The 18,901-nt window shown below is 40.0% G+C and overlaps 1 protein-coding gene across 2 annotated transcripts in view; it reads left to right on the top strand.

Moving 5' to 3' along the window:
- Positions 1–18,901, top strand: part of TMEM245 (transmembrane protein 245) — a 102,532-nt gene that overhangs the window by 53,427 nt on the left and 30,204 nt on the right. Inside the window, exons 10-13 of one of the 2 annotated variants that reach the window (XM_029203036.1) lie at positions 10,296–10,394; positions 12,807–12,938; positions 16,879–17,001; positions 17,130–17,275. In XM_029203036.1, coding sequence (XP_029058869.1) covers positions 10,296–10,394; positions 12,807–12,938; positions 16,879–17,001; positions 17,130–17,275 — 500 coding nt within the window. The remainder of the gene's footprint in view (positions 1–10,295; positions 10,395–12,806; positions 12,939–16,878; positions 17,002–17,129; positions 17,276–18,901) is intronic. The other variant, XM_029203038.1, reaches the window with a different exon arrangement.

Genomic DNA, 18,901 nt, shown 5'->3' with positions numbered 1-18,901 from the left:
TATTAACACATATTATATTTTATTATTTGCTGATAACTGTGCTTGGGAGTTTCCAATTTGTTTCATTTAATCTTTCCAAGAAACTTATTGTAGTCTGAATTATTTTATCCCCTTTATAGATGAGGAAACAGACTTAGCAAAGCTAAGTAAATTCCCTATGGTCATGTAGTAAATTGCAGCGCTTGGTTTCAAACTGAAGAGTAATTCCAAATCCCTTGCTCTTTCTACTGTGGTATGCTAGAAGTGTGTGCCCGGAACTGAGTTTAGTGCTTTAATGTAGCACTTGAGATAAACCTTGAAGGAATGGAGTGATAGGTCCTGGATGAATATAGAGAAGGAAGAGTGTATTTTAAGAAGGGGTATTTATGTGATCCAAGATGTAGAGACAGGAAGCTGAAGCTTAGTGAAGGGGAGATGAAAGACAGAGGAGAAGGCACAGTTATCACAGCTAAGATCAGACTCCATGATATAGATTTGGGATATCTCTTTTTTTCCCCCCTAGTTTTGCCTGTGGAAATGAAGGTAATTTGAAGTTTTAATATATTGAAGTAATTAGGATTGTCTAGGGATTGACAAGATTTGTTGCAGTGAGATGTGTGCCAGAAAAAAAGTATTAGTGTGTGATTTCTTTAAAATTCAAAAACAAAATCTCAAAAAAAAAAAAGGTATCTTGGAAATGACATTGTACACGCAGTAATCTGCTAACCTGAGGATGGAATTGTGGTCAACTTAAAAGTTAAGAGAAAAATGTGTTACTGATCTTCCTGGGTCCATGCCAGATAACCAAATCAACTGTCACATGGAAGTTTTAAAAAAAATATTTATTGAATAAATGAAAGTTAAGTACAGTTGACCCTTGCACAGTGTGGTGGTTAGAGGTGCTAACCTTCTCTGTGGTCAAAAAACTCCCGTATAACTTTACAGTTGGTGCTCATATACCTGGTTCCACATCCTCAGATTCAACCAACCACAGATTGTGGAGCACTGTAGTACATATTTAGTGAAAAACATCCACATGTAAGTGGACCTGTGCTGTTCCAACCTGTGTTGGTCAAAGGTCCACTGTATGTGGATATGCATCTCAGAACTATCATAGAAGAAAGATCCAGTCATTGCAGAAGGCTTTTAGACTTTTATATATATATATGCCTGACTTATTCTATGGAAAGCATAGCGTTTAACTTTTGAATTATCTGTTCAGGAGAAATTTTTATTCTGGAATTCTTACATATTTGGGAAAAGGATAAAGAAGGGGAATTTGGATAGCTGGAGAAATGTGCCTTAGATTTTAAAGAAGTAAATTTCAAATTACTTAGAGAAAAGATAGGTTTGAAACCTTTTGCTCAGGATTCTAAAAGGGAAGACAGCTGAAGAGAGATGATATTGCTACGAAACATTGTAAAATATTTGTGATCCTCATTTGCAAGGCACAGGGATAATATCTAAAAGCAACCATTGAATGTCCATTAACTGATGAATAGATAAATAAAATGTGGTATAGCCACATACTGGGATATTAGTTGGCCGTAAAAAGGAAGGATGAACTGATACATTTTACAACATGGATGAACCTTGAAAACATTAGGCTGTGTAAAAGAAGCGGTCATAAAAGACCACGTCCATTTATATAAAATGTGTGGAAGAGGCATATCTACAGAAACAAAGTAGAGTAGTGGTTTTCAGGGGTAGGGGGATTGGGGAGAAATGGGGGATTGATTACTAATGAGTATGGAGTTTTCTTTTGGGGGGATGAATATGTTCCAAAATTGATTTTGGTAATCGTTGCATAACTGTGAATGTACTAAAAAACTGTTGAGTTATACACTTAAATGGGTGAATTGGAGGACCTTCAAGATGGTGGAGGAGGAAGACTTGGAGGTCCCCTTCCTCTCTGCAAATACATGAAAAATACATATACATGTGGAACAACTCCTACAGGACACATACTGAACGCTGGCAGAAGACCTCAGACTTCCCAAAAGACAAGAAAATCCCCACGTACCTGGCCGTGTGGCTGACAGGGTCTTGGTGCCCTGGCTAGGTGTCGGGCCTGAGCTTCTGAGGTCGGAGAGCCGAGTTTAGGACATTGGACCACCAGAGACCTCCCTGCACCATGTAATATCAATCGGTGAGAGCTCTCCCAGAGATCTCTGTCTCAATGGTGAGACCCAGCTCCACGCAATGGCCAGCAAGCTCCAGTGCTGGATGCCCCATGCCAAACAACTAGCAAGACAGGAACAACCCCACCCATTAGCAGACAGGCTGACTAAAATCATACTAAGTTCACAACACCCCAAAACACAGCACCGGATGTGGCCCTGCCCACCAGAAAGACAAGATCAAGCCCCATCCACCAGAACACAGGCACCAGTCCCCTCCACCAGGAAGCTTACACAAGCCACTGAACGAACTTCACCCACTGGGGGCAGACACCAAAAACAACGGGAACTACGAACCTGCAGCCTGTAAAAAGGAGACCCCAAACACAGTAAGTTAAACAAAATGAGAAGACAGAGAAATATGCAGCAGATGAAGGAGCAAAGTAAAAACCCACCAGACCAAACAAATGAAGAGGAAATAGGCAGTCTACCTGAAAAAGAATTCAGAGTAATGATAGTAAAGATCCAAAATCTTGGAAATAGAAAGGAGAAAATACAAGAAACGTTTAACAAGGACCTAGAAGAACTAAAGAGGAAGCAAACAATGATGAACAACACAATAAATGAAATTAAAAATTCTCTAGAAGGAATCAATAGCAGAATAACTGAGGCAGAAGAACGGATAAGTGACCTGGAAGGTAAAATAGTGGAAATGACTACCGCAGAGCAGAATAAAGAAAAAAGAATGAAAAGAATTGAGGTCAGTCTCAGAGACCTCTGGGACAACATTAAACACACCAATATTAGAATTATAGGGGTCCCAGAAGAAGAAGAGAAAAAGAAAGGGTCTGAGAAAATATTTGAAGAGATTATAGTCGAAAACTTCCCTAACATGGGAAAGGAAATAGTCAAGAAAGTCCAAAAAGCACAGAGAGTCCCATACAGGATAAATCCATGGAGAAACATGCCAAGACACATATTAATCAAACTATCAAAAATTAAATACAAAGAAAAAATATTAAAAGCAGCAAGGGAAAAGCAACAAATAACATGCAAGGGAATCCCCATAAGGTTAACAACTGATCTTTCAGCAGAAACTCTGTAAACCAGAAGGGAGTGGCAGGACATATTTAAAGTGATGAAAGGGAAAAACTTACAACCAAGATTACTCTACCCAGCAAGGATCGATGGAGAAATTAAAACCTTTATACAGACAAGCAAAAGTTAAGAGAATTCAGCGACACCAAACTAGCTTTACAACAAATGCTGAAGGAACTTCTCTAGGCAGGAAACACAAGAGAAGGAAAAGACCTACAGAAAACAAACCCAAAACAATTAAGAAAATGGGAATAGGAACATACATATTGATAATTACCTTAAATGTAAATGGATTAAATGCTCCAATCAAAAGACATAGACTGGCTGAATGGATACAAAAACAAGACCCGTACGTATGCTGATTACAAGAGACCCACTTCAGACCTAGGGACACATACAGACTGAAAATGTGGGGATGGGAAAAGATATTCCATGCAAATGGAAATCGAAAGAAAGCTGGAATAGCAATTCTCGTATCAGAAAAAATAGACTTTAAAATAAAGACTATTACAAGAGACAAAGAAGGACACTACATAATGATCAAGGGATCAATCCAAGAAGATATAACAATTGTAAATATTCATGCACCCAACATAGGAGCACCTCAATACTTAAGGCAAAGGCTAACAGCCTTAAAGGGGAAATTGACAGTAACAGAATCATAGTAGGGGACTTTAACACCCCACTTTCACCAATGGACAGATCATCCAAAATGAAAATAAATAAGGAAACACAAGCTTTAAATGACACATTAAACAAGATGGACTTAATTGATATTTATAGGACATTCCATCCAAAAACAACAGAATACACTTTTTTTTTTAAACGTCTTTATTGGAGTATAATTGATTTACAATAATGTGTTAGTTTCTGCTTTATAACAAAGTGAATCAGTTATACATATACATATGTCCCCATATCTCTTCCCTCTTGCTTCTCCCGCCCTCCCACACTCCCAATCCCAGCCCTCTACATGGTCACAAAGCACCGAGCTGATCTCCCTGTCCTATGCGGCTGCTTCCCACTAGCTATCTGTTTTACGTTTGGTAGTGTATATATTTCCATGCCACTCTCTCACTTTGTCCCAGCTTACCCTTCCCCCTCCCCATATCCTCAAGTCCATTCTCTAGTAAGTCTACGTCTTTATTCCCGTTTTGCCCCTAGGTTCTTCGTGAACATTTTTTTTTTTTTTTTTAGATTCCATATATATGTGTTAGCATACAGTATTTGTTTTTCTCTTTCTGATTTACTTCACCCTGAATGACAGTCTCTAGGTCCATCCACCTCACTACAAATAACTCAGTTTCATTTCTTTTTATGGCTGAGTAATATTCCATTGTATATATGTGCCACATCTTCTTTATCCATTCATCTGTTGATGGACTCTTAGGTTGCTTCCATGTCCTGGCTATTATAAATAGAGCTGCAATGAACAGTTTGGTACATGACTCTTTCTGAATTATGGTTTTCTCAGGGTATATGCCCAGTAGTGGGATTGCTGGGTCGTATGGTAGTTCTATTTTTAGCTTCTTAAGGAACCTCCATACTGTTCTCCATAGTGGCTGTATCAATTTACATTCCCACCAACAGTGCAAGAGGGTTCCCTTTTCTCCACACCCCCTCCAACATTTATTGTTTGTAGATTTTTTGATGATGGCCATTCTGACCGGTGTGAGACGATACCTCATTGTAGTTTTGTTTGTTTGTTTTTGCAGTACGCGGGCCTCTCACTGTTGTGGCCTCTCCTGTTGTGGAGCACAGGCTCCGGACGTGCAGGCTCAGTGGCCAGGACTCACTGGCCCAGCCGCTCCGCGGCACGTGGGATCTTCCCGGTCCGGGGCACGAACCCATGTCCCCTGCATTGGCAGGCGGACTCTTAACCACTGTGCCACCAGGGAAGCCCCTCATTGTAGTTTTGATTTGCATTTCTCTAATGATTAATGATGTTGAGCATTCTTTCATGTGCTAGTTGGCATTCTGTATATCTTCTTTGGAGAAATGTCTGTTTAGGTCTTCTGCCCATCTTTGGATTGGGTTGTTTGTTTTTTTTGATATTGAGCTGCCTGAACTGCTTGTAAATTTTGGAGATTAATCTTTTGTCAGTTGCTTCCTTTGCAAATATTTTCTCCCATTCTGAGGGTTGTCTTTGGTCTTGTTTATGGTTTCCTTTGCTGTGCAAAAGTTTTTAAGTTTCATTAGGTCCCATTTGTTTATTTTTGCTTTTATTTCCATTTCTCTAGGAGGTGAGTCAGAAAGGATCTTGCTGTGATTTATGTCATAGAGTGTTCTGCCTATGTTTTCCTCTAAGAGTTTGATGGTGTCTGGCCTTACATTTAGGTCTGTAATCCATTTTGAGCTTATTTTTGTGTACGGTGTTAGGGAGTAATCTAATCTCATACTTTTACATGTAGCTGTCCAGTTTTCCCAGCACCACTTATTGAAGAGGCTGTCCTTTCTCCACTGTACATTCCTGCCTCCTTTATCAAAGATAAGGTGACCATACGTGCGTGGGTTGATCTCTGGGCTTTCTATCCTGTTCCATTGATCTATCTTTCTGTTTTTGTGCCAGTACCATACTGTCTTGATTACTGTAGCTTTGTAGTATAGTCTGAAGTCAGGGAGCCTGATTCCTCCAGCTCCGTTTTTCGTTCTCAAGATTGCTTTGGCTATTCGGGATCTTTTGTGTTTCCATACAAATTGTGAAACGTTTTGTTCTAGTTCTGTGAAAAATGCCAGTGGTAGTTTGATAGGGATTGCATTGAATCTGTAGATTGCTTTGGGTAGTAGAGTCATTTTCACAGTGTTGATTCTTCCAATCCAAGAACATGGTATATCTCTCCATCTATTTGTATCATCTTTAATTCCTTTCATCAGTGTCTTATAATTTTCTGCATACAGGTCTTTTGTCTCCTTAGGTAGGTTTATTCCTAGATATTGTATTCTTTTTGTTGCAATGGTAAATGGGAGTGTTTTCTTAATTTCACTTTCAAATTTTTCATCATTAGTGTTCTTAAGTGCTCATGGAACATTCTCCAGGATAGATCATATCTTGGGTCAGAAATCAAGCCTTGGTGAATTTAAGAAAATTGAAATCATATCCAGTATCTTTTCCGACCACAATGCTATGAGACTAGACATTGATTACAGGAAAAAAACTGTAAAAAATACAAACACATGGAGGCTAAACAAGACGCTACTAAATAACCAAGAGATCACTGAAAAAAAGAGGAAATCAAAAAATACCTGGAAACAAATGACAATGAAAACACGACGACCCAAAGCCAATGGGATGCAGCAAAAGCAGTTCTAAGAGGGAAGTTCATAGCAATACAATCCTACCTCAAGAAACAAGAAAAATCTCAAGTAAACAACCTCAGCTTACACCTAAAGCATTAGCGAAAGAAGAACAAAACTCAGTGTTAGCAGAAGGAAAGAAATTATAAAGATCAGATCAGAAATAAATGAAAAAGAAATGAAGAAAACAATAGCAAAGATGAATAAAACTAAAGGCTGGTTCTTTGAGAAGATAAACAAAATTGATAAACCATTAGCGGGACTCATCAAGAAGAAAATGAAGACTCAAATCAACAGAATTAGAAATGAAAAAGGAGAAGTAACAGCTGTACTGCAGAAATAAAAAGGATCATGAGAGATTACTACAAGCAACTCTATGCCAATAAAATAGACAACCTGGAAGAAATGGACAAATTCTTAGAAAAGCACAACCTTCCGAGACTGAACCAGGAAGAAATAGAAAATATAAACAGACCAATCACAAGCACTGAAATTGAGACTGTGATTAAAAATCTTCCAACAAACAAAAGCCCAGGACCATATGGCTTCACAGGCAAATTCTATCAAACATTTATAGAAGAGCTAACACCTCTCCTTCTCAAAACTCTTCCAAAATATAGCAGAGGGCGGAACACTCCCAAACTCATTCTATGAGGCCACCATCACCCAGATACCAAAACCAGACAAAGGTATCACAAAAAAAGAAAACTACTGGCCAATATCACTGATGAACATAGATGCAAAAATTCTCAACAAAATACTTGCAAACAGAATCCAACAGCACATTAAAAGGACCATCTACCGTGATCAAGTGGAGTTAATCCCAGGAATGCAAGGATTATTCATTATACACAAATCAATCAACGTGACACACCATATTAACAAATTGAAGAATAAAAAATGATAATAAAAAATGATAATTTCACAGATGCAGAAAAAGCTTTCGACAAAATTCAACACCCATTTATGATAAAAACTCTCCCAAAAGTAGGCATAGAGGGAACCTACCTAAACATAATAAAAGCCATATATGACAAACCCACAGCCAACATCGTTCTCAGTGGTGAAGAACTGAAACCACTTCCTCTAAGATCAGGAACTAGTCAAGGTTGCCCACTCTTACCGCTGTTATTGAATGTAATTTTGGAAGTGTTAGACACAGCAGTCAGAGAAGGAAAAGAAATAAAAGAAATCCAAATAGGAAAAGAAGAAGTAAAACTGACATTGTTTGCAGATGACAGGATACTATACATAGAGAATTCTAAAGATGCTACCAGAAAACTACTAGAGCTAAACAATGAATTTGGTAAAATAGCAGGATTAATGTACAGAAATCCCTTGCATTCCTATACACTAATGATGAAAAATATGAAAGAGAAATTAAGGAAACACTCCCATTTACCATTGTAACAAAAAGAATAAAATACCTAGGAATCTACCTAAGGAGGCAAAAGACCTGTATGCAGAGAACTGTAAGACACTGATGAAAGAAATTAAAGATGATACAAACAGATGGAGAGATGTACCATGTTCTTGGATTGGAAGAATCAACATTGTGAAAATGACAGTGCTACCCAGAGCAATCTACAGATTCAACGCAATCCCTATCAGACTACCAATGGCATTTTTCACAGAACTAGAACAAAAAATTGCACAATTTGTATGGAAATGCAAAAGACCCCGAATAACCAAAGCAATGTTGAGAAAGAAAAATTGGAGCTGGAGGAATCAGGCTCCCTGACTTCAGACTATACTACAAAGCTGCGGTAATCAAGACATTATGGTACTGGCACAAAAACAGAAATATAGATCAATGGAACAGGATAGAAAGCCCAGGGATAAACCCATGTACATATGGTCACCTTATCTTTTTCTTTTTTTAAAATTTATTTATTTTTTATTTTTATTTTTGGCTGCGTTGGGTCTTTGTTGCTGTGCATGGGTTTTCTCTGGTTGCGGCGAGTGGGGGCTACTCTTCATTGCTATGCGCGGGCTTCTCATTGCGGTGGCTTCTCTTGTTGCAAAGCACGGGCTCTAGGCCTGTGTCATACAACATCCTCGCTTTAACTATCCATTCTACTTGTATTCTCTTTTTAAAATTTGTACCTAGAGGGCTTCCCTGGTGGCGCAGTGGTTAAGAATCTGCCTGCCAATGCAGGAGACACGGGTTTGAGCCCTGGTCTGGGAAGATCCCACATGCCGCGGAGCAACTAAGCCCAAGAGCCACAACTACTGAGCCTGAGCGTCTGGAGCCTGTGCTCCACAACGGGAGAGGTCGCGACAGTGAGAGGCCCACGCACCGCAATGAAGAGTGGCCCCCGCTCGCCACAACTGGAGAAAGCCCTTGCACAGAAGCAAAGACCCAACACAGCCAAAAAAAACCCACCTAAGCCAAAAATAAATAAATAAATTAATTAAAAAAAAAAATTTGTACCTAGAGATACTGCCCTGATACAGCAAGAGAATAAGTAATGAGCGCATTTCCTGTGTCCCTTCTCTGATGACAAGAATGAAGGTGACAGCCAGTGCACAAACATGTCAGGCACTGTTCTAAATGCTGGCGAAAAGCAGTAAACCAGAAAGAGTTACAGCTCTCCTAGAGCCTTACATTCCGGGTGAAAGGAGACCAGCATTAAACGTGCAAACAAAAGTTTCAGATCTGAAAGTGCTGTGACCAGAGTAAACAGAGTGATGTGGTAGAGAGTAACTCCAAGTGATGCTTTAGCTAGAATGGCCAGAGAATGCCTCTGAGAAGGTAATGTTTTCACTAAGACTTGAGCGGTGAGAAGGAGGCAGTTTATGAAGGTCTTCGAAAAGAATGTTTCAAGTTGAGGGCATAGAAAATTCAGAGGCCCTGAGATGGGAAGGAGCTTGAATGAGGGAAAGAAAGGTCACTGTGGCTGGAATAGGGGATGTGGTGATGAGACAAGCCTTGAGGTCATAAAGAACTTGGGATTTTAATTTAGCTGCAGAGGACTTTAAAACAGGGATATGACCAGGTTTAGGATATTGAAAGCTCATCTTGGCTGCTTTATGGAGGAGTGGGCAAGAATGAAAAAGGCAGGGAGACCAATTGAAAGATTATTCTGATAGTCCAGGTGAGATGTTGACGAGTTGGACTAAGATCGTAGCAGTGGGAATTGAGAGAAATTGTCTTATTTGGGATATGTTTTTGAGGTTGTCTTGACATGAATTGCTCATGGATTGGTTATGGAGTGCAAGGGAAGGAAGTTTTTGGTTTGTCCAACTAGAAGGATAGCTGTACATTTAGATAAAAAGAATTGGAGGTGGTAGTGGGGTGTAGCTGTTGCATGTAGATTGGTAATTCTGTTTCAGGGCATATTAAATACCTTAAGTAGACATACAATCGGACATACATAGCTGGAGCTCAAGGGAGAGATCTGGGCTGTAGATGGAAGCTTGAATATCAGATAGTACCCATGTGATTGGTAGAGATGAACTGTATTAGTTTTGGTAGGGCTTCCATAACAAAGTACCATGAACTTTGTGCTTCAACAACATAAATTAATTTTCTCACAATTCTAGAGGCTACAGGTCCAAGATCAAGGAGTCGAGACCTAAGAATAAAGGAAAGAAAAAAGAAGCAAAAAGGTGGGAGAGAGGAAATTTACTGGGGATATTGAGGAGTAGAGTTTAAGAAAAGAACCTAATGTGGTTAGAGGCAATTAAATAGGCTAGAACATTTAAGTTTGATTTGGTACAAATATAAAGACCCAGCATGTATTAATTTTACTGAATTGTTGCCTGAAATATTAAACCAGATTATATCTGTATTTCTTCCAGCTGCATAAAATTCTTGGAGATAAGGTGAACAATACTGCCGTAATTGAAAAGCAAGTGCTAGAACTTTGGGACAGACTGTATCATTCTTGGTTTGTAAAGGTAAGTTATTTTAGCTAAGGATTTCAGTTGTAAACTAATAGTGTCCTTTTATTTTATGGACTCATTGACCAGGTAGGATTGTGTTAACATTGGGGTTTTATTTATTGACATTTTTAAGCTGCAAGTTCTTTTTTTTTTTTCTTTTTTTCTTTTTCTTTTGTGGTACGCGGGCCTCTCACTGTTGTGGCCTCTCCCATTGCGTAGCAGAGGCTCCGGACGCGCAGGCTCAACGGCCATGGCTCACGGGCCCAGCCGCTCCACGGCATGTGGGATCCTCCCGGACCAGGGCACGAACCCGTGTCCCCTGCATCGGCAGGCGGACTCTCAACCACTGCGCCACCAGGGAAGCCCAAGCTGCAGGTTCTTAAACCTCAGGTCACTAAAAGTCAGCTTGAATTGATGATTAGTCTCCATGGCAGAACGTACCAGTCTCTGGTGTATCAGTATTCCATCCTCTGTTCATTACCATCAACAGCATCCCATCCTCTAGACCAGATTTGTACAGTAGAAATGTAATGAATGCAAGTCATACATGTAATGTTAATTTTTCTAGTGGCCACATTTAAAAAAAAACTAGGCCAGGTGAAATTAATTTTAATAATGTATTTTACTTAACCCAGTATACCGAATATATGTCATTTCCATATGGAATGAATAAAAAAATTTAATGAGGTTTTATATATATATAATTTTTTCCATTTTTGGATTAGCCACATTTTAGGTACTCAGTAGCCATATGTGGGTAGTGGCTACTATTTGGGACAATACAGCTTCAGACTAAGAACTTTTCTCTTTGAGGAAGTGAAAATAGATCCAAAAGTTTAGAGAGATTTATTTTATTTTAAATAAACCTTTAATGCTACTTGTGCTGATGTACTCCAATTTCAGAATTTATGACGAAAAATAGTATCATTTTTCATTAAATATAAAAATGATGGTTTGAAAGCAGCTAGTTGTGCCAGGCTGTTCTATACACTGCGTTGGCAAGGCCTGTGGGCCATTAGGAGCTGTGCTGTGGAAGATGCCCATCCAGGGGAAGGAGATAGAGTGGGACAGAGTTCGTGTTTGCTTTTTCCCTGGGTTGATCTAAACAGAAGAGAAACATAAATAAATCTCTTAACTTGGGGTTTGGGGGTAGGAGGGCTTGATTTAAATTTGAATTTGTTGCTCAGTGACCTGTTTGGCATTGTGTACTCCTGCCCCAGGAGGAGTCGAAGGAACAGTGATGGTTTTTGTGGCTTTCCAAAACTGGGAGTTAAAACTAACTGGGCGGGCTTCCCTGGTGGCACAGTGGTTGAGAGTCCGCCTGCCGATGCAGGGGACACGGGTTCGTGCCCCGGTCCGGGAAGATCCCACATGCCACGGAGCAGCTGGGTCTGTGAGCCATGGCCGCTGAGCCTGCGCGTCCGGAGCCTCTGCTCCGCAATGGGAGAGGCCACAACAGTGAGAGGCCCGAGTACCGCAAAAAAAAAAAACCTAACTGGGTGATCTCTGGGTAGATATCTGCTGAAGAGCCAGACTATTGGAAAGTTGTATCCACTTCTTCTGCTGACTCTGGGGCTTCTGCTTACAGACAAACAGCTTTTACTGTCCCTCACCCGCTTTGAGCTTCACTTATGGTCCAGGGTGGTCAGTGTTTTAAAAGCATAGATTTGTAAGTGGGTAAGTGCATTGCTTTCTTTACCTGTTTTACTAGGATCTAATGTCTTCATTGCATAATGAAGGCAGGCATCACAGTGCTGTTTGAAAAAAGTGCGAGAATGGAAACACAAGAATGTTAAGAATCTACTTCTATTTCTAAATTTTAACCTTACCAGTCACTTTGTTTATACATCACATCACTCTTTCAAATCTGTTATTCCTGTATTTCTGCCAATGTAATTCTCTTCCAGATAGACAAGTTAGATTCCCCCCAACCCTTGTTTTCCCCTCTTTTATTGAGATATGATTAACATATGACATTGTATTGGTTTTAGCTGTACTTTTTCATATTTCCCCTCTGCTTCCTTTAGCGTGTATGGAGGAGTAATAAGAGAGATTAGCAAAGGAGGAAAAAAGCAAAACTGGGAGACCAAGAGAAAGGTTAGAGGGGCTAAAAGGGAAAAATAAGATGAAAGTATATGCTGCGTTCCTGTTCAGTTGAACATACTGACGAGTAAAGTGTGTTCATGAACATACTTAGAAGGGAAGCTTTTAAGCTAGGCTGAGACACAGTAACTAGAATGTAAACAGAAAAATATATTTCAGGTCTTTTGGTGGAGTTCTTTGTTGATTTCTTAAATAATAAAAAGTTTTTCACCTTTGTGCACTTACTAAATGGCTCAAGTGGACCTAAAACAAGATAGGCTATTTATACCTCCTATTCTTTAGGTTAAGATGGAGATTTCATGTCTGAACTGTTCTATTCCATAGAATGTAACGCACTCTGGAAGGCTCAAAGGACACAAGATGCACATAAGTCGTCAGAATAGCTGGCTGGGAGACATTCTGGACTGGCAAGATATCGCTTCCTTTGTCCATGAGAACATTGAGACATTTCTTTCGGTAAGAAATAGTATTTGTAGTTAAACTGGACTTAGATACAAAAACAGAAACTCTAATTCCCAGTTTTCTTCACGCACTGAAATGCCTTTCGGTACCCTGTTTTTAATGCCATGACATTTACAGTTTGGAGAGTTCAGAATGCACTAGAAAGATGTCCAAAAGCCTTAGGCCTCAGGTGTAACTCCCTGATGCCTTCTCTGTGGTTGAAGAGTAACCAAGAGATGCTGACTCAGGTAGCACACATAATGCTGTGGCTCTCAGATTCTGAGATGGTATCCTTGTCCCCTAGGCTGACCAGAATGTCCCCAGTTGGACCACTAGAGAGGGAGCCACCTTTGGTGGGTGAAGCCCTTTGGCAGATGGAAATATGGTTCCAGTCACATTAGAGAGACTGGATGTTTAAAGGCTTTGCTTATTATCATCCCACCTGTCCTTCCCTCATGCACCACCCACCTCTGCCTTGTTTACCAAAGGATCAAAGGCAGCAAGGAACAGCTTGCCGTGTTGCCAAGTTTCAGCGACTATTCTTCATTCTATAGCCTACTTTGTGAGGTATCTTGATCTGTGGCTTTCCACAGAGATGAGAAGACTTCTCTTGTGAATAAACTTGTAACTCTCATCATGTTAATAAAAGTGGAGGTTTGCTGTGCTAGATATTTTTAAAATTTAATTTTTATCAAAACAATAGATGACCATAGCTTAAAGGTCAACAATGTTTTAAGGTTTTTAATAAACAATAGCAGTGCCCCTGCTCTGTGCTTCCCCACTTCAGTCTCATTCTCCAAAAAGAGTTCTCAATTCTTTTAGCTTTCTCTGTGTATTTACCTCTAAATTTCTTAAATAATGTTTATGCTGCTCTTTCTTGGTTTTACAATATTATCTTTTGGCTTCCTAACATGGAAGATGAAGATACAAGTCCCTCAGTGCTTCCTTACGGCTCCCTTGGGGTTTTCTTACAACTCCTTTGGTCCCTTCACCCAGTCCCTTCACCCATCCCTGCACTCACATTTTCCCTTTCTCCCAATCGCCTAATGTAGCTACAACAGTTTGAAATTACATCTAGAAATTCATGTCCTTCAATTCTAAGAATGTTGTTTTTGATAATCCCTTCCCTCTGTTTTCTGTAGTCCAGTGGCTCTCAGATTTTGGTGTGAGGACTCCAAAGAGCTTTTGCTAATGTAGGTTCTATTGATACTTATTGTATTAGCAGTTAAAACTGCGAACTTTAGGGCTTCCCTGGTGGCGCAGTGGTTGAGAGTCCGCCTGCCGATGCAGGGGACACAGGTTCGTGCCCCGGTCCGGGAAGATCCCACATGCCGCGGAGCGGCTGGGCCCGTGAGCCATGGCCGCTGAGCCTGCGCATCCGGAGCCTGCGCATCCGGAGCCTGTGCTCTGCAATGGGAGAGGCCACAACAGTGAGAGGCCCGCATACCGCAAAAAAACAACAACAACAACAAAAAAAACTGAGAACTTTAAAAATATTTATCAATTCACTAAAAAATAACGTTACTTGTTGACATGAAGGGCATGCTTATTATGTCTGAAAAATAACCATTTTCCAAAACAAAAAAAATGATTTAGTGTGAAGAGTGGCTTTCTTTACATTTTTGCAAACCTGTTTAATTTTGCAAACCTCATGTTTGTTTCTGCATTCAGTCTGTTGGAATATGTTGTTTTGGTTGAAGTATATGAAGAAATCTAGCCTCACACAGATATGTAGCTGGAAAAGAGGGTAGTCTTTTAATAACCTTTTCAGATCATCGTGACTATTCTTTGATACTACACCAAAACTCAACAAATGGTATTTCTTAAAGGTTAGTTGCAGTGTAGAATTTGAAACCGTATCAGTGAACTTTTTCTTCTCTCCTATATTAAGGTCCCTTGATCTATCTTGGCTAGGAATGGATCTTCTACCCTTACATGATTTTGTAATGTGCACTGGTCATTTGGAATATTGGTTCACTAATATCTAATTCTAAATATTGACACGTTTTGTTATACAGTATTAAAAAAAGTTACATTCTTTAATATCACCACCTATCTCATCAGAACAAATTTTAAGAAACTGTCAAGGTCAGCCCTTGATTGAACTTTTTGGTTTTATAATACCCAGCATCTCTTTCTTCTTTTCTGAACCTTTCTTCCTAATCCCTTTGAGGACCTAGAAAAGTTACTGGATTGTTAGTGACTACCAGTCTACAATTAATGTATTCAGTTAATTTCTTAAGAATTACCACAGAGTATTTCCTATCAGTATGACCCAGAAACTATTTTAAAAATTTTTTTGATAAAAATTCCAAAGTGACTGAATTCCCCAAAAGAATGTTTGTAAAAATCACAAGTAAGGGCATTGTTGGTTTGTTTCTTAGAATCAGTGGCAGTATTCATTCATTCTTTATCCCATAAGGTCAAACAGTCAATCATGCATATTTTTGTAGGCATCATGAAGCATTTTCAAGACTTTATGTAAGGAGCTATTGTAAATGAAACTAGCCTGCCAAAGTCCTCTTATGAAGGCTGAGCTGAAGTTTGCAAGAAATGCTGAGGACAACAAAATATGCCTTTATAAATGGTACATTTGAGGTAGGAAAGGAATGGATAGGCCTTTCATGGAAGAGATGGTATTAACTTGAGCATATGACAAAAAACAGAACTTCTCTTTTGGAAAGGGCAGCAAAATAAAACCAGCCATTAGGAGTTCTGGTCCTAGCTCTAGTTCCGCTTATTAGCTTCATGCCCTTGGGCAAGTTTTCAAAAATCTCTGAGCTTCGGTTTGTATATCTGTAAAATAAAGATGATATCATCTACATTGCTTCCCTCGCTGCATTGCTGTGAGGTTTATGTGAGCATTTTGAAAACTATAATGGAAGGTGTTTTTCTGATCACCTTGCTTCCTTGTTTTTCATTAAGAGGAAGGATAGTCCTCTTGGGGAGAATAATAGAACAGACATTATCATATGGGACTTTAAGTTCATGAAGAGATAGGAAATATCTAACACACCTACGTGAAAATACGTAGGTGTGTTATAGATATTATACATCTTCTTTCAGTAATATTTAACATGTATTAATATCTGGTTCTAATGAATTTGCAGGTGATGGATCAGATGAACTCAGTAGGTCTTCATATAGGGTCATTATCTATCTGAGGAAAGGTTTTTAGCTGCAGAGCTCTGACCCCATCTGTTCATTTCTTTTATTGTGACTTCAGTGAAGTCACTGAAGTGACGGTTTTGTGTTTGTTGTTGGTTCTAAGTTGAAGGTGGCAAGTCCATGGGGGAGGTATAGCTAATCAGACTAATGTTAGAATTTCTTGGCCTGTGCTTGTGGTCCTACAAGCTACATACAACTACAGGTTGCATTCTGGCATATTCTTCTGTAGGTATTTTTTCTATGCGTGCCATTTCATAGTTATAATCATGCTATAAATAAGCTTTTTTGTCCTGTTCTTTATTTTATTTTTTTTTGCGATACTCGGGCCTCTCACTGTTGTGGCCTCTCCTGTTGCGGAGCACAGGCTCCGGACGCGCAGGCTCAGCGGCCATGGCTTACGGGCCCAGCTGCTCCGTGGCATGTGGGATCTTCCTGGACCGGGGCACGAACCCGTGTCCCCTGCATTAGCAGGCGGACTCTCAACCACTGCGCCACCAGGGAAGCCCTGTCCTGTTCTTTAAACTTAGCATTGTATCATAAAGTATTTTTCTGTGTTATAATAGAGATGTTTTAATGGCTGCCTGTTATTATTTGTAGTATATTCACCATAATTTACTTAACCATTTTCCTTACTAATCAACATTCAAATGTTTTCAGATAAAATAATACTCAGTTCTTGTTGTTTCAGTTTATGGTAGTAAAACACTCCATGAAGAGCACACTAGATAGCTGTAGAAACTTCTTTCCTGAGGATGAGTCCTAATATTTAGCCTTCCCTCCTCGCCAGATCTTAGAGTCCCTGTGGATCGTTATGAGCCGGAATGTGAGCCTGCTCTTCACCACTGTCACCACGCTCCTGGCCATCCTCTTCTACAGCGGGACTGCCCTCCTCAACTTTGTTCTGTCTCTGGTATGTACACACAGATGAGTACGTGTCACACTCCTTCTGCAGTAAAGCATATTCTTGGTTCCATTTATGTTTCCTTCCTGTAGTTTCCAAATGTGATATTTTAGGAGGTACTGTCCTTTGTTTTGCAGATAATTTTCCTGACCACACTATTTTATCTGTTAAGTTCCAGTGATGAGTACTACAAGCCAGTGAAGTGGGTGATAAGCCTGACACCACTATCTCAGCCAGGTCCTTCTTCTAATATTATTGGCCAGTCTGTGGAAGAAGCTATCAGGTAGGGAAAAGATTTATGCCGTCCTTACTTCCTTCAGAAACTGCTCTCCATGAGAGGCCCATTTTTCTGTCTTGAGCCTTCCTGGTAACATTCAGTGCTAAGCTATTGAGGGACGCTGGTATTTTCAAATTTTTTTTTTTTTTTTTTGCGGTACGCGGGCCTCTCACTGTTGTGACCTCTCTTGTTGCGGAGCACAGGCTCCGGACACGCAGGCTCAGCGGCCATGGCTCACGGGCCCAGCTGCTCCACAGCATGTGGGATCTTCCCGGACCGGGGCACGAACCTGTGTCCCCTGCATCGGCAGGCGGACTCTCAACCACTGCGCCACCAGGGAAGCCCCTGGTATTTTCAGATTTTTAACATCTCCTTTGAGAGGATAATGTAAAACAGTTTTAATATCTTACTCTCAAGCCTGTGATGTACAAAGGTCTAATGGCCTGTCCCCAGGCCCTTGCTGCAGCTTCTAATCGTCACATAATTTGCTCGGGAGAAGCCCCTCCTGCACCCTGCACCACACATACACCTCAGCTTCTCTCAGAACCCTCCTTGTATTCTCGGGAATTCTAGCTTTGCTTGGGGAGGAGAGTAGGTGGCCTTCCTGTTTCTTCCTCTGTCGCTCTGCAGCCAGGCTGTGTCCTCTGCAGAGGGTAGTTTGGATACCGGAAATGCAAAATTTGGGGTTATTTCCAAGTCACGCGCTCTGTGTGTATCGCAGTTTCCAGCCAGAAATTTCCATCATGTCTTCTGGGGTCTATGTATTGCAGGCTTGATTTCTGAATGAGATGATTCTTCAGCTTTTATTCTTCATATCCTCTTTCCAAGTCACTGATGCCTTTTTCTTTTTCCTCTTCATCATGTCAGGTAGGGACAGGCCTTTTGCAGCCTTGTCTCAGCTCCTTCCCAAAACTTTGTCCCTCATTGCTCTAACTCATTAATAAGACTCTCCTTCATTTTGACGTCTTATGAATAGCTACTCAAATGAAATCCTCATGCTATCCATTAGAGCTCCTTTTTCTAATAAGCTGTTAGGCGGTCTAAAGCCTCTCTTGAATAGTGACTCTTTGGCTGGCATTTCTGTTTCCACATACTTTTAAGAAAATGGTAATTTCTTGAAACTAGTCTGCCACAGAAATGTTGATTTGACCTGATAATTCTGTCTGACTGATTTTGGCTTATTTTTTCACTGTGTTCATGTAACAGCTGGTGAGGATACCACTTTGATCTTTGGAAAACCCTTGGTTACATTCAAATAGCATGCATGCACCTAAAATATATTTTCTCTGGAAACTTTGCTAGGTTTTCTGTTTTTCCTCCTACTTTATTGGACAGTAGGTGGGATTAAAACCAAAAAAGCTCTTATCCCCTTTGGTGCTCCCAGGTATCCACATGGAGCCATCCATGTAAATATTCTGAGTTTGGGAGTATACTGTCTACTGCAACAGCTTTCAGGGTGAAGTTGTCTTCAGGAAAGATACTTGCTGGCTTTAGCATCCCTTCTAAGCCTATTTGACCATTGGTTTTCATCTTTATTAATCTATCAATAGATTAACTTTAATGTATCTAAGTGACATCTGTCTCAAAAAAGTTTATGCAAATACTTTACCAAAAAGGAAAAATAACTTTCTA

Source organism: Monodon monoceros, unplaced genomic scaffold (genome assembly GCF_005190385.1).
Source record: "Monodon monoceros isolate NGI ecotype Baffin Bay Population unplaced genomic scaffold, NGI_Narwhal_1 Super_Scaffold_5, whole genome shotgun sequence".
In the NCBI taxonomy this organism is placed as follows: Eukaryota; Metazoa; Chordata; class Mammalia; order Artiodactyla; family Monodontidae; genus Monodon; species Monodon monoceros.
This window is presented reverse-complemented; position numbering and strand designations above follow the sequence as displayed.